At 35.5% G+C, this 26,673-nt stretch overlaps 1 protein-coding gene and 1 non-coding gene across 4 annotated transcripts; one reads left to right on the forward strand and one right to left on the reverse strand.

Moving 5' to 3' along the window:
- Positions 1-1,957: 1,957 nt before the first annotated feature.
- On the forward strand, positions 1,958-24,918 carry NFU1 (NFU1 iron-sulfur cluster scaffold). 3 transcript variants are annotated; one of them, XM_019718421.3, is made up of 8 exons: positions 1,958-2,115; positions 4,200-4,300; positions 8,859-8,994; positions 12,918-12,984; positions 16,665-16,779; positions 19,834-19,894; positions 22,335-22,509; positions 24,725-24,918. In XM_019718421.3, the coding sequence occupies exons 1-8, from the start codon at positions 2,054-2,056 to the stop codon at positions 24,767-24,769; spliced, it is 762 nt and encodes a 253-aa protein (XP_019573980.3). In that variant the 5' UTR covers positions 1,958-2,053; the 3' UTR covers positions 24,770-24,918. The 3 variants fall into 3 exon arrangements, with proteins under 3 accessions (XP_019573980.3, XP_074188201.1, XP_074188200.1); XM_074332099.2 differs by lacking the exons at positions 1,958-2,115; positions 4,200-4,300 and adding an exon at positions 6,564-6,672; XM_074332100.1 differs by lacking the exons at positions 1,958-2,115; positions 8,859-8,994.
- On the reverse strand, positions 17,967-18,071 carry LOC141571955 (U6 spliceosomal RNA). The gene has a single exon (XR_012496991.2). It is a non-coding gene; the product is annotated as a U6 spliceosomal RNA (small nuclear RNA).
- Positions 24,919-26,673: the final 1,755 nt, after the last annotated feature.

A 26,673-nucleotide genomic window follows, 5' to 3' on the forward strand; every position in this document is an offset into this window, starting at 1 on the left:
AACCAACTGAGCCATCTGGCCACCCCTCCAGAAGCTCAGTGGCAGCTTTTTGTCTTCAATCTAGTTGTGGAGGGAACAGCTTACTGGCCCATGTGGGAATCAAACCGGCAACCAACTGAGCCATCCAGCTGCCCAAGGAGAATTATTACACTATAGTGTTAGTGAATTAAAAAAAACACATACAAGAAATTGTGTCACTGTAACAGGCTGAATGATGCCTCCCTGCTCTTCTAATATATCCATGTCCTAATCACCAGGACCTGTGAATGATACCTTATATGGCAAAAGGGATTTAGCAGGCGTGATTAAATTAAGGATCTTGCCACGGGGAGATTATCCTGGATTATCCAGGAGGTCCTAACATAATCACAGCATCCTTTAAGAGAGATGCAGAAGTCAGAGAAAAAGGCAATGTGATGACAGAAGCAAAGATTGAAGAGATACTTTGAAATGGAGGAAGCCAAGGAATACAGGCAGCCACTAGAATGTGAAAAAAAAAAGGAAACAGATTCTTCCTTCAGAGCCTCTAGAAGGAAAAAAGCCTGCTGACACCTTGACTTTAACCGAGTGAAAATGATTTTAAACTTCTGATACCCAGACTGTAAGAGAATAAATTTGTTGTTTTAAGCCACTAAATTTGCAATAATTTGTTATAGCAGCAATAGGAAACTAATCCAGTCTCTAAAATTACTCTCTAGAGTTCAAAGACAACTCTTTTATGCCATTTGACTTGGAAGAAAAGAGAATGGTGGTTTGAAGGAGATTTGGAGCAAAGAAGGATTTTTCTCATGGGAAGGAACCCGTAAGAGGGAGAAGTTGAAGACAGATCGTTCCCTGGCTGGGGCCTGTTATTGGGTAGAAGAACCACATTTATTCAGGGTCTAGAAGAGAGCAAGAGGACAAACCTTGGATGGCATTGAGGTAAAATGGGTCATGGAAGAAAGACAGTGGTTGGAAGCCAAACTGCAGCCTTGAGAATGCAAACTGCACTGAGAGGAAGCAGAGCCAGCTCACAGTGTCCAGGCTCAGGCCAGCTGCAAGTCTGAAGCCCCATCCACCCACCCTCTTTGATGCTTCACCGGCCATAGAAACCACCAGGTTTGTCTTGGGTGTGGCCTCAACCTGTCCAACAACAGGTGTGTTGTTACTCTTCCAGAAACCAGTACTCTGTGTATCCTCTAGAGCAGTGGTTCTCAAACTTTAGCCTGCAGACCTTCTTAAAACAATTATTAGACCACACCTTCAGAGACTGTGATTCAGTAGTCTAAGGTGGGGCCTGATAACTGCATCTCCAACATGTTTTCATGCTGTTACTGCACCCAGTCCACACTTTGAGAACCGCTGTCCTAGAGAAAGCCAAATACCCGTGAGGTCCTGGAAGAATACTTAATGGGCTTTATACTTTGGAAACCAGTCAATACTCGTATTTATGTAGCAAAGGGCAGCCCTGCACTAGGTGAGTCCTGTGTGTGTGTTGGTCCAAGATGACCAAGTCCACAAACCCAGCCTAATGGGAGGGTAAGACAAAGAGGTCCACATCAACCCGGTAATTGATTGAAGGGAAAGCAGCTCGCTGGCGGAAGGCAAGAACCTTCAGAGGGGATGCTCCGGGGAGTCTTTTGAGGCAGTCATTGAGCTGAGCCTGGAGGAGAGCTGGATCCTACAAAATGGCAATGGAGCAGGTTTAGAGATGGGGAACAGCATTCCAACCACAGGATCTGTCGGTGCAAAAGCAGCACCCAACAAGTAGGAAAAGCAATGTAACGGCTCCGCGCATGCGTGCACAGTCCTGCGTGCCTTACGCCTTACCGAGGGAATTCTTTTTTCCCCACCTTGTCCAGGCTGACGCAGTAGTTAAGCAATGGCTGCAAACAGCAGGGCGCAAGGCTGCCCAACACATCCTCAGCGGCGCCGCCTATGACCGGTAGAGGGCGCTCTCCGCGGTCCTTGTCCAACTCCTCCGGTCGGTCTGTGCCCGCTGCTGCGCTTGCGCGGGGCTTCCGCGTCTCGGCGAAGGAACAGACCGGTCCCACGCATCAGGGCTCAGGCTAAGATGGCGGCTGCGGCCAGGCTGGGCCGGGGAGCTGTGGCTGCTGCCGCAGAGTTGCGCAGGCGGTAGGTGACGGGCTCTGAGCTCCGTGTAGGGGTGTCGCTAGGCTTAGCCCTCAGCGTGGTAGCCGCCCCGCCCACTCCCCCAAACGCTGTGGGGAGAAGTGCGTCTGACTGAGCCTTTGGCCCCGCCCGGGTCGCCGCAGTTGGGGGTTGAGCCCTGAGGTGCGCGTCTATCACTGAGGCATCTCCTCGCCCCCAGTTCGGGCGGACTGTGTCCTGCCTCGCCCCTGGCTGGGAGGCCCTGTGCCTGGGTTCCTGCGGTGGGGAGGCTCGCAGACACTGGCTGTAGAGATCCAGCGGAAGAGCTGTTTTTAAATCGTGTGGTCCCCTCCAGCCTTTAGACCACGTGCATTTTCTCTGCCTTTTAAACACAAAATCAGAATGCCATGTCGAATGAAGAAGACCTCGTCTCATGTTTTTCATTTTTCTCAGTGAGGCCCAGAAAGGGGACGTGACTTGACTGAGGTCACACAGCATCTAAATGATGGAACTCGGATGAGAATCCAGACCCCTAGGTTTCCTCCCCACCACTTAAACCTACTGCTTTCCCTTGATTTTCCCCCTTCCATGCGCCCTGCCTTTGATATCTGTCAATATTGGTTAGGTATTGTACCCCAATTTTGCTTCTGGAACAAAAAGAGGAAAGGACTTAACAGGGTTTGATTTCATTGTAGGAGTTTTAATGCTAATGATGCTCTGGACGTTTAAATGCATTTCTTAAGTTTGTATAACGATTATTTAGTAGTCATCTCCTGTCTGCCTTTCTTATGTTTGAATAATGTCTTCCTGGAATAATTTAACTTGCCTTAACTATTTTATTACTTGAAACCCATCTCTGTTCAGAATATTTATCCATTTTGCTGCCTTTTCCCTGGGCTTAAGGGACAAGAATACTGATTTTCCAGTGTCTATCCATATTCCAAGGTGTTCAGGATTTAGGCAGTGGGCTCTAGATAAAAATGTTTCACCCCAAACCTTGAACTTCATTCAATAAATAATTATTGGGCACCAATCACGTAACAGTGGTAGTTAATGTATATTGAACACTACATGGCCTAGCATTGATTTAAGTGCTTTACATGGATTATCTGGATCCATCTTTGCCCCAGTCTTTATGAGGTAGCTATGAATACTAACTTCATTTTAGAAATGGGGAACTGAGACTGTTGTGCTACCTGCTAGAGACATAGAAATGAAGATAATCCCCTTAATGCGTTTGTAGATGAAAAGAATCAGCAATGTTAAAAAAATAAAGGCAATCGTATGTATGCTTAAAATTCCTCAGTGACTCCTGTGAAATGAAAATTGTAATGGATAACTAGTATTTTAAAGTAAACTGGATTTTGAAGGAACTTGCATCAGATTTCTAAACATTTTCACTACAGAAGTCTTATTTCCTTTTCCAGTAATACTTGTTTTTTTTTTCCTTTCCCTTTGTTTTTAATGTAAAAGGCATGAAAAAAGAGCTAATCAGTACTTCCTCTATCAGAGAGAAATAACCAAAGTTACAATACTAATATGTTTCCAATCAAAAAGCATATATAGATTATTGGCTTCTTTAGCAGTTTGTAGGAAAATAGTACACTTTCTACTACATTTTTTGAAGTATTGAAATACCTTTCAATCCAGATAGCATAGGTTATCTCTTTCCAGGGAAACATGGTGGTAGAAACAGTATTTTATTTTCACCCTTTAAATTTGAAACCATGTGACTCTTTACCTAGTTTTTAAAACTTTCAAAAGAGGGGAAAAACAGTTTGTAGTTTTTTGCCTCCTTCATGCATAGCTAAGAATGTGGGCCTCCAGATTATAAATCACTATTGCAGATATATGCATTTCTGTTTTTTACACTAGATATTGCACTATCCTCTGTACACTCAGTTATCAAGGTTATAAATTTTCCCTTGAACTTTTTAAAATGGTTTGTAGATATTGCTTGCCTAAGGAAGTGGAAATAATGTTATGGATGGAAAATGAAAATTGAGCTTTGTTATTATTTTCATTATGGTTTTTTTATGTATGAGAAGTAGAAACTGAGCTTAAAAGATTCTCTCTTAAAATGTCATTTTATTTGTTTTCATATGCAGATTTTGTCATATGATGAATCCATACACTGTTAAGAAGCAGCCCCTGCATCAGTTTGTACAAAGACCACTTTTCCCACTACCTGCAACCTTATGTAACACAGGTAAAATTTTACCTCTCAGAGAAAGTGTTTCAGAAGCTAATAAAACTGTGCTTGAATGAAATTTTGTGGGTCATAAAAGAAGAGATTTCTCAGTTTTCTATTCAGATGCCTATGAAAAGAACACAGCATTTTTTTCTATCATAACATCACACTTGACTGTCATTATTTGCTTACACATATCATTGGCATTAAATTTCAAGACTCCTGAGTACAGTGTCTAATAATAGATCTATGAAATCTCAGGATGTTGTACAACACATCCTCTGGAACATAAGAGTTGCTCAATAAATGATTTCTGAAGTGAAAACATGGTAAAAAGAAATGACAAATGAGTTTGTGTTTCAGAGAATCATGTGTTTTAAGCTATTGCCCTCATTTTGATAAGAATACCTCTAAAATCAATAAATTTCTAGCCTTCATCCAGACTGTACAACATAGTATTTTGAATGTAATTCTATCTTTTTTGTCAGAATCACTGTTTTTTTTGACAATCTTGTTGATGTTGCATGCTTTTATTTTCTTTAATATTGGCAATAGGTATGAAGATAGGATTTGAAAAGTACTGAAATATGACCACTATTATGTAATGTGGTTAGGAAACCTTGGGAAGAGGGTGTATATGTCTGTGTGTAAATACCTATTTATGTGTGCTTATAGAGCTGTAAGAGATTGGATTTGTTATCGGAGTAACTGCTTGGTCCTGTTGCCGTTGCAGTAAAGAATTACGAATCAGCAAACATGAAGGTATAAAGAAAGGAAAGTTCATTAGGATACCTTCTATGGGAAGAATGGGCCAAGTCAAGAGAGACAGTGGCCCAGCAGGGTTTGGGGCTTGAGCTTTATATTGTTGGCCCTAGGCCAGCTCTGCGTGTGATGTATAGACTTGGGTCATTTGATTGACATGTGTAGGTTATATAACCCATTCCTTTCAGCACATGCCCTTACCCATAATGCATACAGAAAAACACACTGGGAGGGGTCAGGGTTAAAACCGCAATGCTAATTTATTGTAACTATTATATAATGAGGCCAAGGTTAAACCAAGGATAAGCTTTAACGTTCTGCGCAGGCGTCAAAAACCAGATAATTCTAGATGGATTTTACTTCCCTCTTTTCAGGATGTTGTAACCACAAAATTATTCCCCCACGGTTGGACCTCGGTGGTCCCTGGGGTTACATGATTGCCTACCCGCTCCTGTCGTTCGTGCCTACCTTCTGCTTAATGATTCAGCTCTTGGCTCATGTCCATTTCCATCACTACCTTGAATACCTCCTGTGGCGGTACTTTGGAAGGTGGCTGACTCTGGCTAATGGCACGAGTAGGATTAGGGTAGATTTACCTCCCCTGTGTACTAGGGCAAGAACAGGAGTGCCTGGCCTGTCTTCTTGAATAACAGAATAATTTAGGTATGAATATTGAGTAACTCAGCATGGTAAGCTACTTTAATTGGACTTTAAATTTTTGTAGGACTGGAATTGTGGTCATCTAGGCTTTTCAACTTGGAGAGCTGCTGATTTTAGTCTCTGGTACTGACCTTAAGCAGTACTAATGTATTGTTTGGGGGAACTTATGCCTACCTATTTATATATGAACACCAAGCATAATAGGAAAAATTATTTTAGATCAGTCTTTCTATTCTCGTATCACCCTTATGATACTTTCAAGGGCATCTTTCTGGATGATGGACCCAGGAGTCATTTTTGAAATACCAAATTAAATCCAATTTAGACTATAAATGTAATGATTTTGTTAACACCTGGTCAGATTATCCTTTTGCAATAGCTTTGTTCATGTCAAGAGAAAGTTTATGTAGTGATACCATATATTGTACTTCAGACAGTGTATATAGATTATGCTCTCTTAAAAAAATTTTATACTTATAGTTCTTACCTTCAAATATTTCTAATTTTTTTTTCTTGCATGTATAGTTTTACACAAATGGATTGATTGGAAAAAAGTCAGATTTAATTCTTCAAATATTGGTAATGTGCCTAATGTGTGCAGAGATTTTGGTTACCCATAAACTATTAAGAAAGTTTACAGGAAATGATTAGTCAGAACCAGGGTTAAAAGAATCTTGTTTATATTTACAGAAAGTGGTGACAGTTCTTTCTTTAATGTTCCATCTGAAAAATTATTCCCTTGTAACACAGATTCCCAGAGGCATTTATTGGTTACAGATATAAATATTTTAAACCAAGTACTTGGACATTGAGGTTATCATTTGAAATTTTTCTCTTTTTCAGGATTTACCTGGTCACCCATACCTTTATAGGACAGTGATTTAAGGAAAATGCGTGGGAGTTTAGTTTCAATTTCTACTTTACCAAGGAAATCACTCAACCACAGTTAGCTGGAACTGCACGACAAGGTGCAAAAACAATTCTCAGTTGTCAAATTAGTATTTTCTCTTTTAATGGTTAGAAAAGCACTTCCATAACAACCATTTGTTTTGCCAGATTTAATCTCTAATTTAAAATAAAACTGTTGCTTTTTGATACTTTACTGTCTTCCCTAAGATACATGGTATGAGGATCATTATAAGATAGGAAGAGTGATTTTAACTATATTTTCCTGTTATGCTTGGCAGTAATAAGTGTGGAGTGGCATTATGCACAGTGGTTAAGCAAGTCAGTGCTAGAAAATTGGCGGGGCTTGAATTCTGGTTGTGTCGTCACCAGAGGCTCACGGGATGTACAGAAGAGGACTCAACCTGGAGCTGCGGTGACTGGGTTATTCTGTCGGCACAAGAAAGAATCCAAAGCGAAAGAGATGTAGGAAAGCGAAAGTGATTTATTGAAAATGAAAGTACATGGCAGCTGGTTGCATCAGTTGGTTAGAGCACAGTGCTCATAATACCAAGGTCACTGGTTCGATTCCCACATGAGCCAATAGGCTGTGCCCTCCGCAACTAGATTGAAAACAATGACTTGGAACTGATGGGTGCTGGAAAAATGCACTGTTCCCCAATATTCCCCAAGAAGAAAAAAAAAAAATGAAAGTACACACTTAAGAGGAAAATGTGGGCCAACTCTGAGAATGAGTCATACTGAAGAAGTCATGATCGGGAGTTTCTATCCTTCCTGTGGCAGGAATTGGTGACGTCCCCATTGACGTGGTTCATTCATCTCCTCCCCTGCGGGGGACCCTCTGTTTCCTGCTTTTTCTTCCTTATTTGGTTTCTCCAGAACTGGCATCGTGGCAGATGCATGTGGGGGTTGCAATGCAAATGAGATTATAATGACATTATGATTAGCTAAAGGTCAGGTCCTGGTCATGGGGATCATCCTAGCTGGAAGAAACTGGTTCTTGTTTTCTCCAGTTACAGATATTGGACACTTTAAATTCCTTACTGGTGTAACCAGTGAAATACCTCCCCTTGTACTCTGGAGGGGGTTGTCAAATCTCCTAGACTACATGTCCTGCCTCACTGTCACTTAACTAGCTGAGTGAATTTGAGCTTTAGTTTCCTCATTTATAAAATAGGATAAAAACAGTGCCTCCTTGGCAAGATGTAAGGATTAGATGATATAATTCACGTGGAGTGCTTAGCACCATGCCCAGCACATGTTAAACACCCAATAAATTAACCTACTTCAGTATACCGCTCTAAGATCAGAATTGGTGTTTTTTTAATCAGAAGTTTTATTTTCATAATAAATAATAAAAGCCTGTTTAATAGTTTTAAAGCTAGTAAAACCCAGTACTATCCTTTTGTTCTATAAACTATTGTCATAACAGCAAGGTACAAAATTTAAGATTCTGTTCTTTCTTCACTGCTTTAATGAATCCATTCTCAATCTAATCATGGCCTTAGGAGAAAGAGATAAGAAAAGAAACTGTAAAGATAATTTTAAAATATTCCAGAAAGTAAGTCACATCAATTCCCCCTTACGTGATAATATGTAATGTCACTAACTCTATACCACTGGGCAAGTTACTTAACTCTATGTAACTTAAGTTAGTTATCTCTAAGCCTCAGTTTCTTCATTTGTAGAATGAGAATAATAGTACCTTCTTCAGAAGGTTGTTAAAAGTTTAAATACATTTAAAGCACTTGATCCTGTCCCTCGCGTGTAAAATAGTAAGCACACATAAATATTTGTTGTTATTATTATAAATTTATTTGTCTTTAAAAGAATGTTAGCACTTTGGAAAGAAGAAAAATGTAACATTTTACTGTGATAATATCACAGTGATGATGATTTATGATTATGGTAGCCGTTGGTACTAAGTCACCAAATAGAATACATATATAAGACTCCTAAATTACGTGTCTTCCTACTTAAGTGTAAGATATTCCTAGAATCCGTTGAGTAACAAAACTATCTAATCAAAATTAATGTAAGATTCAATATAGTTATCCTAAATATATTGATAAATTTCTTTCTTGTCTTTAAAAATTCTTACCATGTGAGCTTGGGTAATAAATCCTTATTTTCTCTTTTCTAATTTTTCTTATTTTGGTTCTCTGAAAGTGAGCCCTTTATAGTTCATAAATTATTAAATACTATTTTTTTTCTAGAATAACATTCTTTCTCCTTTTTTCTCTTTTAGTGAGATACATGTTTATTCAAACACAAGATACCCCAAATCCCAACAGTCTAAAGTTTATTCCAGGAAGACCAGTTCTTGAGACAAGGACCATGGATTTTCCCACACCAGCTACAGCATTTCGCTCCCCTCTGGCTAGGTATATTATTGTTCTTCATTTGCTTTCACCAAGACACACACAAATAACTGACTTTGGAGTTAAGGCACCTTTATTTCACTATTGCATTTTTATGTGCATTACATTTTTTCAGTATAAAGAATACGTTCTTTTATTTTATTTTGGGGTAAGAGATAAAGAAAACTGAGAGTTGATAGTAGGAAACCCTTGTCCTGAAAAGTGATGTATTTGAGAGATCTGTAACCTGACTAAATAAAAATTTGTATTTTTACTTAAAAATAATCCATCAAAATGATAATATAGTAAATTTCCATTCTAAATCTTTAAAACTGTTTTTAATAAGCAATGAAAACTTGCTCATTTTCTTTTTAAGGATAGCTGAATTTCTAGATGTTTCAAAATGGAGTCATTGCAAAATATTCCACTTAAAACTGTAAATGATAATAATTATGAGATATGGAATGATTTTTTTAAAAACTGCTTAGTGGAGACAGTTTTCAAATTCACTAGATAGAGACATGTTAAATATATATCAATATAAAGCACAGACAATAAAATTATTAGAATGAAACTCTTTTTAACTGAGAGCTGAAGAAATTATTTGTAATAAGAAATATTAGAATCAGTCACTATCAATTGAAATTTTTGGTAACCTAAGCCTGATACTAATTGCCAAGCATAGTTGGAAAATAAAGCTTGGATAACTATTTCTTTATATCCAGCCTTTTTATGTTTCATTAGGGGAGCCAGAAATATGCTTATCTCAGGAATGGTTTTTAAAAATATCTAATTAATAAAAATGTACATTTCCTTGATCTAAACATGCTACTTCTCAGAATATACCTTAGAGCATTTGTTTTTGACACTTTTTGATACAAGCCAGAGTAAGAAATGTCTTATATTACAACCCAGTAGACACCACACACACACACACATGCACAGATATACATACATATGTGTATATATACACACACTGATATATATGTATATATACACACATACATATGTGTATGAGACAAGTGTTTGATGGGACATTATTCACTCTTACAATGTGTAATGCATTCTTATATTTCCTTTCTTGTTCTTTTATTCTGTTCTGTTTTATTTTATTAGATAAAATTCTGATCATTGTGTATCAATTTCACAACTTATTGGAAAAAAAACCCTACTGTACAGAACACATATATACACAAGTTTTGTGCAAGGAGGTTCATTATCACCTTGTTGGTAATGGTAACAAGTTAGAAACAACCTAAATATCCATCAATAGGAAGAGTTAGATAAACTTGGTTCATCCATAGTGTGCAGATACTAAAAAGAATGAGGAGGACCCATATTTACTGTCATAGAGTGACCTCTGAGACATACTGTTAAGTGAAGAAAGCGAGTTTCAGAACAGTGAGTACAATATGATTATTATGTGTATAAGTACAAAAAAACAAAACAAAACAAAAATGCACCGACAAAAAAGGTCTGGAAGAATGCACACCAAGCTGATAACAGTAGATTTGGGAGGGACGTTCAAACAGGCATTTTCACTTTATAGTTTGAAATGTTTACGTCAAGTATGAGTTCACATATTTTGTATTTTAAAAAATGTAAAAGTAAAATGGCCCTGATCAATTCAGTTACAGATTAGTTGGAGAGTATTTCTGACAGATAATCAGTTGGCAAAAGCCCTTTTTCAAATTAATCTTTTGAAAGTGGCCCATTTTGTGGATTCACAGAATTTATGTTATCTTCAGTTAAGCAAAATGTTTTTGTTGTAGCAGAGACTTTTTTTGCTGTAAGCTGGAATGTAAGCTTCATGAGGACAGAGACCAGTCTGTGTTGCTCATCTCTAGTGCTTAGCAGTGTCTGGTGCTCAGCAAGTGTTCAAATATTTGTTGAATGAATGAGTAACTGATTGAATGAATGAGTAGACGGTAGTATATCTTACTTTAGGGAGGCATTTGACTTGTTTCTTCCTGTCCTTATGGAAAAGACAAATAAATATAAGCAGAGTGTAAATCTGTCTCTAGTGACATGTAAAAGGGCTGTGTATCTCTGTAGTTGGCACGTTTATTCAATACTTTTTTTTAATCAGCAACAATAAAGATATAATTATTAGTTTTTCAGATGGGAGGAATTGCTTACGTATTGGATGGCAAAATTCAGAGAAATTCAAGAAGTTTCATTAGTCTGGAATGGTAGGTTAAAACAAATAAGATAAAATGTAACAGGAACAAATATTAAGCCTCATATTTAAATTTTTTAAATGAGGAGCACAATCATGGAGTAGAAGGATCTGACCTTTTTGTTTATCCATTTGGATATGATGTAGTGCTCAAAAAAGTCAATCAAACTTTAACAGAGTCATAGTGTCCAGGTCAAAAGTCTTTGTACTTTTAACAAGTCAGACTATACTTGGGATATTGTGTTCAATTCTGGATATCATATTTTATTTTTGACGTTGTCAAGGTGAAGTTGTCCCAAGGAAAGTAACCTAAATGGCAAAGCATGTATAATAATGTTTGAAACTCCTGTTTCAGCTTTTTCTTTCTTTTAGGGCCAGAAACTATGAACTCTTACCTAAAGCAAGTGCCCATGACATGGCCCATAGATCAAAAGCAGTCCCCTTCACATGTTCCTTTAACTTGGAAATAAAGGCTCTTCTAACAGTGCAGATGTACAGAGACAATCAAGGGACCTAATTAAAGGTCTGTGCTTGGGTTTATTGGGTCATAAGTTCCAACCTAGAACCTTGTGACTACTTGTATATTTAATATTGAAGGGTTGTGTAAATGACCCATTACATTGTTTCAGACAAATTCCTAAATAATATCAAAACAGTAATTCCGATAGTTCTCCTGCAATGGTAGACTAAGTAAAGGAAAACTGTAACATTTTTTGGAGTACGTCAGCTTTTATTCCTCAGGTTTAAAAAAAGAAACTGCTCTAGAGTGTATATATTAGGTATAGTATATACATCAGTGATTGGGGGAAAAAGGTGCACTTCAAAATGTCTTACAGGGTTTTTCAAATTATAATGTGCCCCTTCTCTCACAGGTTTCTAAAAATTAGCTTTACTGAGGTATAATTTACATACAATAAAATTCACCAAATTTTAAGTGTATAGTTTAGTGAGTTTTGATAAAACATACAGTTGTGTACCCACCACCAAAATAAAAATATAGAACTTTTTTATTGCTGCAAAAGATCCTTCATTTCCCTTTGCATCCAGTCCTCTTGCTTCGCCATCACATTCTGGTAACTTTTTTAATAGCGATGACTTTTATTTTTATTTAAAAAATGTTTTTCCACCTTTGTTGAGATATAATTGACATAAAACATTGTGTAATTATGTATTGTGTAAAATATTGTGTACAATGTGATGACTTGCTATGTGTATATATTTGAATATATATGTATATATGATTACAACAGTAAGGTTAGTTAACACATCTATTACCCTGGTAACTATTGATTTTCTTTATGCCACTACTGTTTTTCCTTTTCTAGAGTTTCTATAAATGGAACCATAGAGTCTTGTGTTTGGCTTCTTTCATTTAGCGGAATGCTTCTGAGAGCTATCCTTGTTTGTATCCGTAGTTCATTCCTCTTTATCACTGAGTAGTACTATGTTATATGGATATTCACAGGCTGTTTAGTCATTGCCTGGTTAATGGACATTTCCAGATTTTTTTTGGCTATAATAGATAAAGCTGCTATAAAGATTCATGTGCAGGTGTTTGTGGAACATATGTTTTCATTTCTCTTGGGTAAATATCGAAGAATGGGATTGTTTGATTGTAGGATAAGAGGATAAAACAGGATTGTCCATGAGTCGACAGTTGTTGAAGCTGATGATAGGTGCATGGAGGTTCTTGTATTTTTCTCTCTGCTTTGCTTATCTGTAAACTTTTCATAATAAAACAATTTATTATCTCTCTTTTCCCCCACAGGCAGTTATTTAGGATTGAAGGAGTGAAAAGTGTCTTCTTTGGACCAGATTTCATCACTGTCACAAAAGTAAATATAAGATGATATAAGATGTGAAGCACTTTGAGGTTTTTGAAGTCAAATGCTCCTCTCCAGAGTTCCATTCTTAATGTATTTTATGCATACCATTATTTTAAAAATCTCAAGTTAAGTTTACTTCTCACATTTCTTAATTATTTAGTAGAATTTTCACTTTGAAATTTGCTATAGTCCATATCCCTCATTTTTCAAAAGAGATAAACTTAAGCTTCAGGGGGTTAAATGTAGTGTCCAAGATTATATACCCAGCCTACAGCATAGCCAAGACTCAACCTTGGCAGGACTAGAATTTAGGCTTCCAAGTTATTATTTTTACTAATTCTTAGTTTAAATTAATAGAGTAAAAAGAGAAGCAAATAAATAATCACACACACCATATATACATACGTATGTATATGTTTATATACATATATATATGTGTCTATATATCTCAACAACAGAATGATATGTATATCAACAGGTAATATATATACATATATATGTGTGTGTATATATATGTATGTATATATATTACCTGTTGATATACGTATCATATATATGTGTGTGTGTATATATATATATATCATATCACACATATCATATATATATGTGTGTGTGTATATATACACACACACACACACACTCATATATATATATACACACACACACACACATATATATACATATACACACACACATATATATATCACCAACAGAATGATTGAATAAATATCTCCATTCAAAGTGGGCACTTATACATGACATCTGACCCATTCTACCATCCTGCAATAACACTTCAGAGCTTCACAGATAAGAGCAGTAGACTGTGCAGTGCTCAGCGCTTGGTTAACCTCTAAATGTCAAAAATCGAAGCTAAATATGCTACCCATTCCAACAGCTGAGGTGATACCTGTTAGAAGAGGCTGTTTCTTTTTAAGTCTATTAGATTAATGAGAAATGAACTATTTAAATTTGAACTGTGTGTCCTGTTAATTGACATGTATGCACTGAACTTAATCACGTGTCAAGTTTTGCATCAAAATAAAAAATATTCATTCAACTCCTCTTAAGCAATTAGAAAGGATTACTCTGAGTTCTTGGTACACCATAAAAGTGGCCATACTGTGTTAGTGACATGTTGCATCTAGTCCAGTATTCTCTTATAGCTATTTATGTGTGGAGGAGAATTATGATTTGCCTCCTTGGTGGCAATCCCAGTGGCTATGGTTGTTCTTACAAATATCCAATTATAAAATGTTTTCCCCTGTTGTTTAAGTATTATTTGTCCTAAATTCTCAGAAAGCCCTTTCGTGACCATATTGGTAAAAGTGGCACTTCATCTAGGAGGTCATTCACCTTATTTATTTTCTTCATTGCACTTATCACTTAATTGTATTTTGTTTGTTTGTTTTTATACCTGTCATTTCTGTACTAGAATGTAAATGCCATGAAGGTAAACATTGTTCATCTTGTTAAGTTCACCTAGAACAATGCCTAGTACATAGTATGCACTCAGACTTTTGTAGAAGGAAACAATGACGTAAAATTTTCTAAATTGAATTTTCAGGCTTCAAGTGATCTCCCCCAAATGTAGGATCATGGTGAGCAAAGGTGTGTTAAGTGATCCCCAGTCGTTCCCACTTTAGAGACATCTGGCCTATCTTTATTATTCTTCATTTTCTTTCTCTGATATTTTTTGAGGGAGAAAAACGCACCAGCATTTGTTTAATATATCCAACATATTTGATATGGCACTACTGCTTTACATATATTATCTAAGTTAATTCTTACAACCAGTTTTTGTCTTCATTTTATAAACAGGAAATTTTGTATTTAAGACATTTTTATTTAGTTCTTTTACATACAGCCTATGTTATATAAAAAAATTTTTAGATGAAAACGTGATTATATCTTACAGGGTATTTTTCCTTTTTTTAAAAATTCATTTTGGTAAGTCATCTTTTATTTTTCTTTCCCTTCATAATTTAGTTACCCTTTAAAAAAATTCTTCAGCTCCACTATTTTTTCTTTATGAAATGACATAACTAATAAATAATATTCCAAGTGAGGGCACACATTGATATTTAATAGGTAGAATAGCAGATTTGATTTGTTTTCTTTCAGTTACCTTCCTCATCGTGGACTGTCCCATTTACCTGGTATCTTCGGCAATTGCCTGTTTCCCTTTCTGATTTGTAATTGATAATTCAGAGGCTTCTTTATGCGGTGTTTTCTAAACGTGTAGGTGTATTTGCAGCTTATATGCTGCCCTTTTTATTCATTCAGACAACTTCAGAATTTATTTTTTATTTTTATTACCAGTATTTCCCTACTCAGTAGAGCCCACTGTTTACTGAAGATTTGAGGTAGCCCTCTGATCCATCTTCCAAATAATTTATTAAAATGTTACCTAGAATGGGGGTGCTGGGCGAAAAAGATGAAGGGATTAAGAATACAAATTGGTAGTTACAAAATAGTCACAGAGATATAAAGTACAGCATAGGGAATATAGTCAGTAATAATTGTAATAACTATGTATGGTGCCAAGTGGGTACTAGACTTATCAGGGGGGTCATTTCATAAGTGATATAAATGTCTAACCACTATGCTGTACACCTAACACTAATATCATATTGAGTGTCAACTGTAATTGAACAAAATAAAAATTAAAAGAAATGATACCTAGAGCTAGTTTCCATTCCCAATCACGAAGGCATCTCGCTTGTTTTGCTCTTGTATCCATAGCAGTCCCCATTTTTCTTCCCTTCTGTGTACTGTTTTTAAATTGGTTCTTAATCCATGACAAAAATAGTTTCTTTTTGCATGTAGACTCAATTTTTAATAGCATTCAAGCATTGACCCTAGCTAACAGCTTCCTGAGAGTCTAAATAGACTGGATCTAATAGTGTTTTTCTCCTAAGGAGCTCTCCTTTAGAAAGCTAGAACAATATATCCTGCCTTGTTGTTTTTAGATGTTGGTACTATTTAAGCATTTAAGAATTGTGGAATCAACTGGTTGGCCAGATATAGAGGAGAAATAGTTATGGATTCTTTCTTAAGGATATCAGTCTTGTCGACAGTTTACAAGTCCTCCAGCCCAGTAGCCATAGATAAAACACATTGTATGTTTTGGTTCTACAGTTGTGTCATTGGATTTCTTCAATACTCTTAAGTAATTAATATATGTAAGTTGAGGTCTTTTAACACGTTGCGTACGGATCACGAGAATCTTCACAAGGGATTTAAACCCTGCCGTACGCAACGTGTTAATAGTGTGGGATATCCTATATATTTGATCAAGCAATTATATCCTATTTTATTTAAAAGAATGGGAAATCTCTTTGTCATCTTTAAACACAGAGAATCCATTCAGTATTTTAACTCTCTTTACCTCATGAAAAAAGACCTTTTAAGCATTTTGCTATCCCCTATACAGGGCATAGTGCATACAGCACACTTAATACAAGTTTGATGAATGAATAAATGAGAGATGTTCTAAGATTGTATCTTCTGAAAGTCATTATAAGCCAGATCCTTTAAGAACTGAAACTGACATGTATTCTCAGAAATGGGTACTGTTGCATAGTACAGGATATATGTATAGGAAAAGATTCTTAAAAGATACAAAGTATTGTTTTATATTTGTCTGTGCCCTTGGGTGAAAATTAGCATTTTCCTTCAAATATTTACAGGAAAGTGAAGAGTTAGACTGGAATATACTGAAACCAGATATTTATGCAACAATCATGGATTTCTTTGCATCTGGCTTACCCTTAGTCACTGAGGAAACATCTTCAGGAGAAACAGGTAAAGTGTTGGGTAATTAATATTTATCTTTTTTAAAAAATGTTTTACTTTCTTCACATTTGTCTTGATTTCAGACGTCATGGAAATACAGATTTTTATCATGGTATTATGTTTAGCCCTGGAACCAATTCCAGAGGAAACAAAACTTTATATATACTAGTTTTGCCCATCGTTTTTGAAAACTTGTGTATAAATTGAATCTGTTATACAAAACTAAAATTTTCAATTATAAAAAAATTTCAAACATACAGAAAAGGAAGTTCACCAATTTGCCCTCCTCTCAGATTTAACAAATGTTAATTTTTGGCTATAATTTCTTTAGACCTATTTTTAAATAAAATATTAAAGATCCAGCCAAAGCCCTACAACCCCCATCCTTCTTCCCTTTCTACTTCCAGATATATATGTAAACTTTGTTGGTTTTTAAATGTTTACTACAAATACAAGTCTCTCTAGGGAATATATAGCAGTTTTTGTTTTTAAAATTTAAATAACGTGTTATTTTTAACTTTCCTTTTTTTCACTGAGCTTATTTTAAGATGCATTCATTTTGGGAAAAAAATGCAGTTCTGTTTTGTTTATTTTAAGAGCTGAATAATCATTATATGAGTAAACTACAGTTAATTAATTTGTTCCTTTACTTATGCTTAAGTGAATTGTTTGTACTAATTTCTATTACAAATGTTGCTGCAGTGGGCATCTTTAGTACACTCTCTTCATGCATATGTGGAGAATTTCTTTAGAGTGTATTCCTAAAAGCAGAATTGCTGTATCATAAATTGTTCTAATTTACATGCAAATTAGCAGTGTATAAAAATTTTGACTTTCTGATATCTTTATCATCACTTAGTGTTTATTACTTTTTTTTTTTAACCAATATGTTAAGTGTAGAATGGTATTTTGTTTCAATTGCATTTCCTTGATAGTATAACACTGAGACTGAATTCATATTTTTTCTGGTCATTATTTTCCTTATCAGTATATTTCCTGTTCATGATCTTGGCCCATTTTTAAAAATTTGCATTGTATGTCTTTTTTTGTATTGATTTTAGCAGGTTTTTAAAAAGTATTTTGAATGTTAATTTTTTGTTAGTTTTTTCATAGCAGATATCTTCTCCCTAACCATGTGTTACTTTTTCACTATGTTTAGGATGCCTTTTGTCATTAAGAAGTTTTTCTTTTTGTTTTTAAAATTGGAACGTTTCATGAATTGGTGTGTCATCTTTGCTTGGGGCCATGCTAATCGCTGTATCATTCCAGTTTTAGTGGTTGTGTGTTGCCGAAGCAAGCACAGTTTTGTTTGTTTTTTTAATGTAGTCACATACATTCATCTTTTCCTCTGTGGTTTGTGCTTTTTGTACCTTGTTTTAAATAAGTTATTTTGTGTAACACTTAGAAGAGAACTGCACATGGAGCTCAAATATTAGCTGTGATTGTTATATTTGTTGTTGATGAAGTTTGTCCTTTCTCCAATGTCATAAAGGTATTGTGTGTGTGTCACACACACACACACACACACACACACACACACAATGGCCTATAGATGATAGAGTTCCCCGTCTAGATATATACCATAAATGAGTCTTAGAAATGTACACAAGACAATGTGTGGAAGCATATTCATTGAAATATTTTAAAAATATATCAGCAATTAGCTTGGGAGATATCAATGTGAAAAGATATAAAAGAAAATTTTAAGTGATAAAGGAAAAGTGAAGGGTATGTTTATTTATATACTCTTACATATGTACCATTTATGCAGATTTTAAATAATACGTACATGAAACAGCTATTTGTGTTCTTGATGGGTATATACATAAAATTGATACAAAATTTTGAGAGCCATTTGACCACATCTACCAAATTAAAAAATACACAAGTCTGTTGACCCAAATGTCTCACCAGTAGGAATTTATCTCATAGATATATTTGTAAAAGTACACTGATACATACTTTAACAAGCATGTATGCTGCAGGATTGTTAGAAATAGCAAACTAGAAACAACTGAAATAATCAAGAAATTAGGTAAATGAAGACAAATCCATACAAAAATTTGTATGTACCTATTTTAAAAATTGAGGCACATCTGTAGATGCTGATAAGGAACGACCTTTAAGATATATTAAATAGAAAAAAAACTAGGTGTAGAACAGTGTATATAGTGTGATCTCATCTGTGTAAATGTACACTTGTGTATGTAAACATGTACTAGCAGGATATACACTGAACTTGTGATGGTGGTTACCTATAGAAGTGACGGTGGGGAATGGAACTTAGGTTTGCTGATGTTAGAGAATTTTAGCTTTATTATATTTTACTTCTTTTTTTAAAAAAGACTTAATATAACTTAACACTGATAGTTATTTATGTTGTTGCCAGAACTCTAGTGTTTGTTATAGTGTAACTTGAATTATCTGCATTTTTAGTTCTGAACGTAAATAAATTTCTCAAAAAATATTTTTAAGCCCATAAAAAAACATTGGTAAAAATCAGTATAACCTTAAAAGTAAAAGAAAAACAAAAATGAAGCAATATTAAAAAACATCTTTTTGCTCAGATTTGTAGAACATTTTGGAAATTACCATAAGGCTCTTCACGTCTATATTTAGTATAATTTGCATTTTGAAAACCACAAAACTAAGAAATTGAAGATATAACTTCAAAAGTATGCCTTTTTGTCTCAAAGTTTCCAAAAAGACAATCTCTTTTTTTCTGCCTCTTTTCAATCCTTAAGAACGAGGAAAGATTACAAATTTATTGGTCAAAAAATTCAAACCTCACCATTGTTAGTATTATGGATCAAGCTATTTCCATATACTCATCTTTATTACTAAATATTGAGTGGATCAGTGCTTCTTAATCTTTTTTCAGAGAATCAAAGGAATAATCTTTCCATTTCCCCCAAATTACTTTATCACCATACCAAGTTACATGTTCTGTGCTTTTATTTTTTTAATGAGGCATTAAGTTAAAATCATCCTGTTTTAATACTTGTACTTGCATGGATATGAAATATCTACTGTTGATAATGTTTTATTTGTAACTGTTTCTAGGATCTGAAGAAGATGATGAAGTTGTGGCAATGATTAAAGAATTGTTAGACACTAGAATACGGTATGTGCTGGTCTTTCCACTTGAGATCAGATATGCTGCAGAACCAATTTTCTTTATAGCATGTACTTTTGGTAGTCTGTGAGATTGTAGTAGAGTTCCAAAATAGGTATAGGTTAATGTAAACCACCGTAGGTAACCATGACAGCTGAATGTAAAGCCTGTACATTCTCTATATTCATTTCAAATTTTAAAACAATCTATCTAAACAGAGTCAATAAAGGAATTTATCTTTCACCATCGCCATTTAGGTTTGATACTGCTATAATGCGAAATTTCTTAGAAAAAAAAAAGACATAGTATTTGGGAGGATTGTGAGGAGAGGAGGACCTATTTTTAGGCTATTGCCCATAAAGAATAATAGCACTGCAGGCTTGTACTTTTTGCTTATAGCAGACCAATGGTTCCCGTGAGAAGTCCCAGAAAAGCTAGACAAAATACAATTAAAAAAAATGTTGTATGTGAAGGCATTAGATAGCTGCCAGAGCACATAAGATCCTGTAGAGAAGGAAAGCACATGGAAGCTTTCCTTGAGGCACTTGCTGAGTTTTGGTGTGAGGCTAGAGTATGAGAAGCTGGTCAGGGGCAACTGCTAAGAATCAGAGAAATGTTAGCTTTCAGTAAATTCATTGAGATGGGAAGACAAAAGTTAAAATTCTGGGTTACCAATGAAGCTTTGACTTCAAGGGCCAAGATCCTAGAGAGAGATTAAGAAAAAGTAAGCCTAACATTCAGGTTCTCCTGACAAGGCACTTGCTTAGTTTTAGCTGTGTAGGGGAAGAGACTAAGAAGTCAAACAAAAAGCAGTTGGAAAGCTAAACTGAGTTTTAGCAGTCTCATGGTGCTGGGGCGGTGGGGAGCGGAGGGGGGCTGACAAAAATTGGACTTAAGGAACTGTTAAGGCAGGTGGGGCCTCGAGAAACATCCAGAGTCTCTGTTGGGATCTCTAGAGGACTTACCCTTGAAATGGGGGCACACCAGAGGAAGACCAGGGTCAACAAAGAAATCACAAAGGCAATATAAACTAGGAGAATATCTGTATGACCTTTGGGTTGGCAAATATTTTTTTCGACAGGACAGAAGAAAAATCAAGGAAAAGACATACAGATTGGACTACAATGAAATTCTGACTTTCTTTTCATCAAAAGACACCATTTACAATGAAAAGCAAAGCACAGAGTAGAATATATTTATAATACATATATGACAGAATATATTTCAAAACACCTATACTTTGTTAAGAAAAAGACAGAAAATCAAATAGATACTGGAGCAGCCTCTTCACAAAAGCACTGGAGCAACCCACAAAAGACAGTAATCATATGGCCACTAAACATGAAAAAGTGCTCAACCTTGTTAGTCACGAATATTTAAATTAAAACCACAAAGAACTATCACTGCAAATCCACTAGAATGGTTAAAATCATTAAGATTGACAACACCAGTTGTTGGTGAGGATGTGGAGTAACAGGAACTCTCATGTACTGCTGGTGGAGATGTAAATTTTTCTAACTTTGGAAAACTGTTTAGCATTATCTACTAAATCTGAACATACGCATATTCTTGATCCAGCAATTCCACTCTCAGGTATATTCCCAGTAGTGATATATGTGTGTACTAAAAGACTTGCAAGAATCTTCATAGCTGCATCATTTGTAAAAGCCCCAGACAATTATTAACCCAGATAGATGTCTATCAGTAGTAGAACGGACAAATACTCACTTAGTGGGATACCATGCTGCAGTGAGATTGAGTGAATTACTACTACATGCAACAATGTGGGTGAATCTCACAGGAGCAAAAGAAGCCAGATACAAAAGAGTAAATACTATATGTTTTCTAAATGGAATTTATATTTACAAATTTTAAAGTTAAAAAACAGGCAAAACTGAGCAATGGTGCTAGCAATTAGGAAAATGGTTACGTTGGTTGGGAGGAGTGATTAGAAGCCAGCACAAGGGGCACTCCTGGGGTGCTAGTGTTCTGTTTCTTGGTCTGGGACAAATGTTTGCTCACTTTGTAAAAATTAATTTAATTGATTGTACATGATATGTATTTTTCTATATTAATGTAATATTTCAATGAAAAGTTTACCTGAAGAAGAAAACTAGTATGTGTCAGTCTCCCTCTGTTCACTCAAAAGAAGTGAATGAGTATATCTTAGACAATCACTATAATTTTTAAGAAATTTGAAACCTTAAATGCTTAAAAAAGATTATTAATTAGCAAGATTAAAATGCAATAAATACAGCAAATATTTGTGTGAATGAATTTTGACAGAATTAAAATTACAGATGAGACTAGCCACAGTTATTTTCTCTATTGTAAAAGTAGCTCTAACTGTGAATTTTACCAATATTAAATCTAAGCCTTGAGTTGTATTGAAAATCTTTGACAAAAACTTCTATTCTCTTGAATATATCACAAATATATGTGACCACAGCCCAACTGTGCAGGAAGATGGAGGAGATGTAATCTATAAGGGCTTTGAAGATGGCATCGTACAACTGAAACTCCAAGGTTCTTGTACCAGCTGCCCCAGTTCAATCATTACTCTGAAAAATGGAATTCAGAACATGCTGCAGTTTTATATTCCGGAAGTAGAAGGCGTCGAACAGGTATGCCAATATTATGTGACAATTTAGATTTAATATAAACAAACATTTGAGAAGAAAAGAAATTTATGACCTGACATTTTCTTCAAGGGCTGGGTTTTTGTGTTACAATTATTATCAGACTTGAAGACTCCTTAGTTTAGAATTAACTTTAGTGTTATGAATACCTACTGTGTGCCAGGCATTTTTACAGATATTCCCTCATTTAATCTTCTAACAATACAGTGTGCTAAGTGAGTCATTTCCATTTTGTGCATAGGAAATTGAGACTCAGAGGGCATACTGCTGCTCTAGTTATAGAAAAATTAGGAAAAGAGGATTCAAAACATAGAATTTTATGGATGAGATCTAGAAGTGGAACAGCTCCACTACATCATACTTAACCCACTTTGTGTTCTTACATTTATCCACTCCTTGTTCTTAAATGTGCAGGCAAGAAACTCATTGAGAAATCATACTTGGTTGTACAGTTAAAACGAGTACTAAGTAGAGTCATAGAGCTTTATCTATAGCCTGATGTCAGCATTTTTCCCGCCCCAAGATACCTAAGGAATATAGCACAGCATTTTCACAGCAGTAATACACAGTGATTCTCAATCAGGAAGCATGGCCTTATGGAGAGAGTATCAAGAAGGGAAAAGAATGTGTGGAAATTAGAAATTTGAAAAAATTCTTCAGGTAACTCTGTGCCTTTAAAGAGAGGGCATCTCTTAGCTCCTTTGAGAATCACTCATCTCAGGATAGTATAAAAATATGTCCTTTTAGTGTGTATATATATGTATGTGTGTGTATATATATATATATACACACATACATATATATACACACACATACATATATATACACACACATACATATATATGTATATACATATATACATATATATGTGTGTGTGTGTACACACACACACACACACACACACACACACACACACCAAAGATATATGCCATCTCTTCTTTGAAGTCCTTATCAGTCCTCCTTGGAATTAAGCTCTACTTTGTTCCAAAGTCTCTTTCTGTGTGTTTCAGCTTTGTATCTATGGGTAAGTTCCTTGAGAGACTTATAGTCATAGCTAGGTCTTTGTGTTCTTCTGTAACGCTTAGCCCTGTGTGTTATACATATTCTTACGTAGTTTGTATTAAATATTTGGAAATATTCCAAAATTAGGAATATTCTGCCTAAAATAGGAGTTGATTGATGAAATTCTTTGGATTGGGTGTCGCTGAGATTGGGTATAAAGTATCCAATCCTTGGAAGTAGATATCCATTTTACTGAATCCAAAAGAGAAATTAAGAGAATTGTTTTTCCATTGATTGTCTCAGATCAGATCCAGATTCATCTAGATTGTTTTTTAAACTTATTTTTATGCCATTATCCTCTCTCTGTAAGCTTTAAAAAAATTACATTAGGAGACAGTTTAGTGGATTGACAAAGGAACATGTTTATTCGCTTGTCCAGGGTGGGGTGATGAGTTGGCAGTGAGATTATAAACTTGGATTGGCATTTAATTGTAGTAGGTGTGGTGAAGAGAAAAAAAATTCTTAGGTTTATATAACTCTTTTCCTCACCAAAGGAGTTGTTCTTCATTATCTGAGTAATATACTAACTCATGAAAAGAGTATTAATCTTTTCATTTTTTTCTTTAAGTATTCATTAGTATTTTTATTAACTTACCAGAAATGAAAGTCTTCACATTTTTCGAAGGTTTCAAATGAATGCTTATCTAAGACCAAAGTAATTAGTTGCCAATGTGATATTTTGTTTATTTTTTTTTAAGGATTCATTTTTTCTAATATATATTTTTGCAATAACAGTTTGGCATAGCTCCCCAGAATATATTTAAGTAAATAAAATGCTTTGGGAAAAAACAACAAAAAAAGTCAATTACATTAGTCTATGGCTAGGAAATACCAATTAATTAATCATTATAATCTTCTCTATCTAGCTGAGACTCTGCTATTAGAAGCCTCTTTTGAGACAAGGAAGAGAGACCAGTGCTTTTAATTAATTTGCTAATATTCGGTTTGCTTTTATATTGTTAGGATACCAGGTTATGATGCAAACCTTGTGCTTTGGGGCTGTTGGTAGATTTGTTCTTATTGGATTGATATGCATTGTTATAGAGTATTTCAGGTAATCAAGTACTGTTAAGTCAGGAAAATAACAATTTCTAATTCTTTTCTTAATTCTTAAATTCTCTTTGTTTTTTGGTTTTAGGTTATGGATGATGAATCAGATGAAAAAGAAGCAAACTCACCTTAAAATAATTTTGAGTTTTCTTTGGGCCCAGCAGTCGGACTTGTTGATAATGTATACCAAACTTTTATTATTAATCTGCTAAGGAACTTTTGGATTAATAAAATATGCCTGTTCGTCATAGAATGATATATAAATATTGCATGTTTGCTTTACCTCATATGAGTTATTTATAACATCCGGAATTATCTTCTGTACACGTGGATATTAACCAGGGATATTTTTATTTTTGTTCTTCATTCCTCATGGTTAATTCTTTGTATTTATTTTTATACAGACGTACATAAGGAGATTGCTTTTTAAAATGTTCTAGAATGGCTTAGTTTTTCGTGAGATGTTTGAAACTATTCTTACTGAATTTATACCTTGTTAACAAAACACAGCTGAAACTAAACAAACAAACAAACAAAACAATTCTGCTTTAAAAATGGCATCTAGCTAGTAGCCCCAAATGTAGTAACATATAACTTTTCCTTAAGAGACAAAAAAAAAACAAACTCAAAAAAACAAATCATAATGCTGAAAACTGATAAAGAACCAGGTTCTAGAATGTAGACAAAATTTCCATTAATTTTAAGAGTGCAGGCTGAAGTGAAGAAAACTGCCTTAGCATGCCTAGGTTTTACCATATGAAGCAGAATCTCTCTTTAAAGAAGATGAGAAATTGCTTTCGTCCTTCTTCTACTGGCTTCTCTTGGCTCAGAGATCTATAATGTGTGCCATGCCAGAAATTTGGACAGTTAACTTTCTGCCATAGGGGTACTGCTTTTGTAGGTAGCCTAGACAGCAAATTATCCTCCTTTCTTATTTTCCTATAGTAATTTAGAGACAACAGTTCACAGATAATATCAGGAAAGGAAAGACGGATATACTGCATCTCTGGAATTCTGGCTCCCAAAATTATGGAGGTTAAGATAGGGATGGATACAGGAAGAACTGCACTAGTTGTGAATGCCAAGAATTGAAGTTTTAATTTTTGTTCTTTGGTTCACAGAACCAGATAGTAGGATTGGATAATTTGTTTTCTGAGCTATTACAGATGAATTCATCTTAAGCTCTGGGAATTGCTTTGTAACCTGCCCTTTAGATGAAGCTAAAGGAACTTCAGATTATGGAGGAGATGCAGTTAATGACAAGTCTTAGGTCTGGCCCTGTAATAAGTGGCTGAGGTGGGTGATGGATTAGAGTATTGGAAGGGAGGAAATCATAGAACTGAGAGGCCAAGGCATTGAAAACGTTTTCTACAAAAGGAATCAGCCATGAAGAACAAGGAGAAAATGTGGGGAAGAATATTGTCATCACACAGACTAGTGTAATCAGAATCTGGAAGCTGTGAAATGTATTTGGAAACTAAGAAACTAAGAATGGCTTGAGTGGAAAGTGGAAGTGCTTAGCTGGAAATGGTACAAAAGCAAGATGTGGGCAGCTTGGAGAGTGCTGGAGAAACTTTTGGTTGCCTACCCAGCATATACCCCGACTTCTTACTGAGAAGAACCCACTCAGTTATCATTTGGTTGTGATGTGCCCAGTGAAGGTAGGTCCCACCTCAATCCCAGGGGTTAAATTCTAACTGGTCTAAACCAGTCATTTTCTCCCTCCCTCCCTCCCTCCCTCCCTCCCTCCCCCCCTCCCTCCCCCCCCTCCCTCCCTCCCTCCCTCCCTCCCTCCCTCCCTCCCTCCCTCCCTCCCTCCCTCCCTCCCAGAAATTAGTCCAGGTGTGAACATATGACCCAGCTCTGGCCAAAGTCTATTGGTGAGTTCTGGAAAGATTTTCTTCTTTGAGAGAGAGTAAGTCTGCATTAAAGAAATCACTTTTCCTATCCATTTCTATTACTGCTCTGTACACTGTAGTCTGAAGACTTGATGTCTAAGGCTTTGACAGTGAACTCGTGATATTGAAAAGCTAGTCC

Source organism: Rhinolophus sinicus, chromosome 2, assembly GCF_057876585.1.
Source record: "Rhinolophus sinicus isolate RSI-liver-muscle chromosome 2, RSI-T2T, whole genome shotgun sequence".
In the NCBI taxonomy this organism is placed as follows: domain Eukaryota; kingdom Metazoa; phylum Chordata; class Mammalia; order Chiroptera; family Rhinolophidae; genus Rhinolophus; species Rhinolophus sinicus.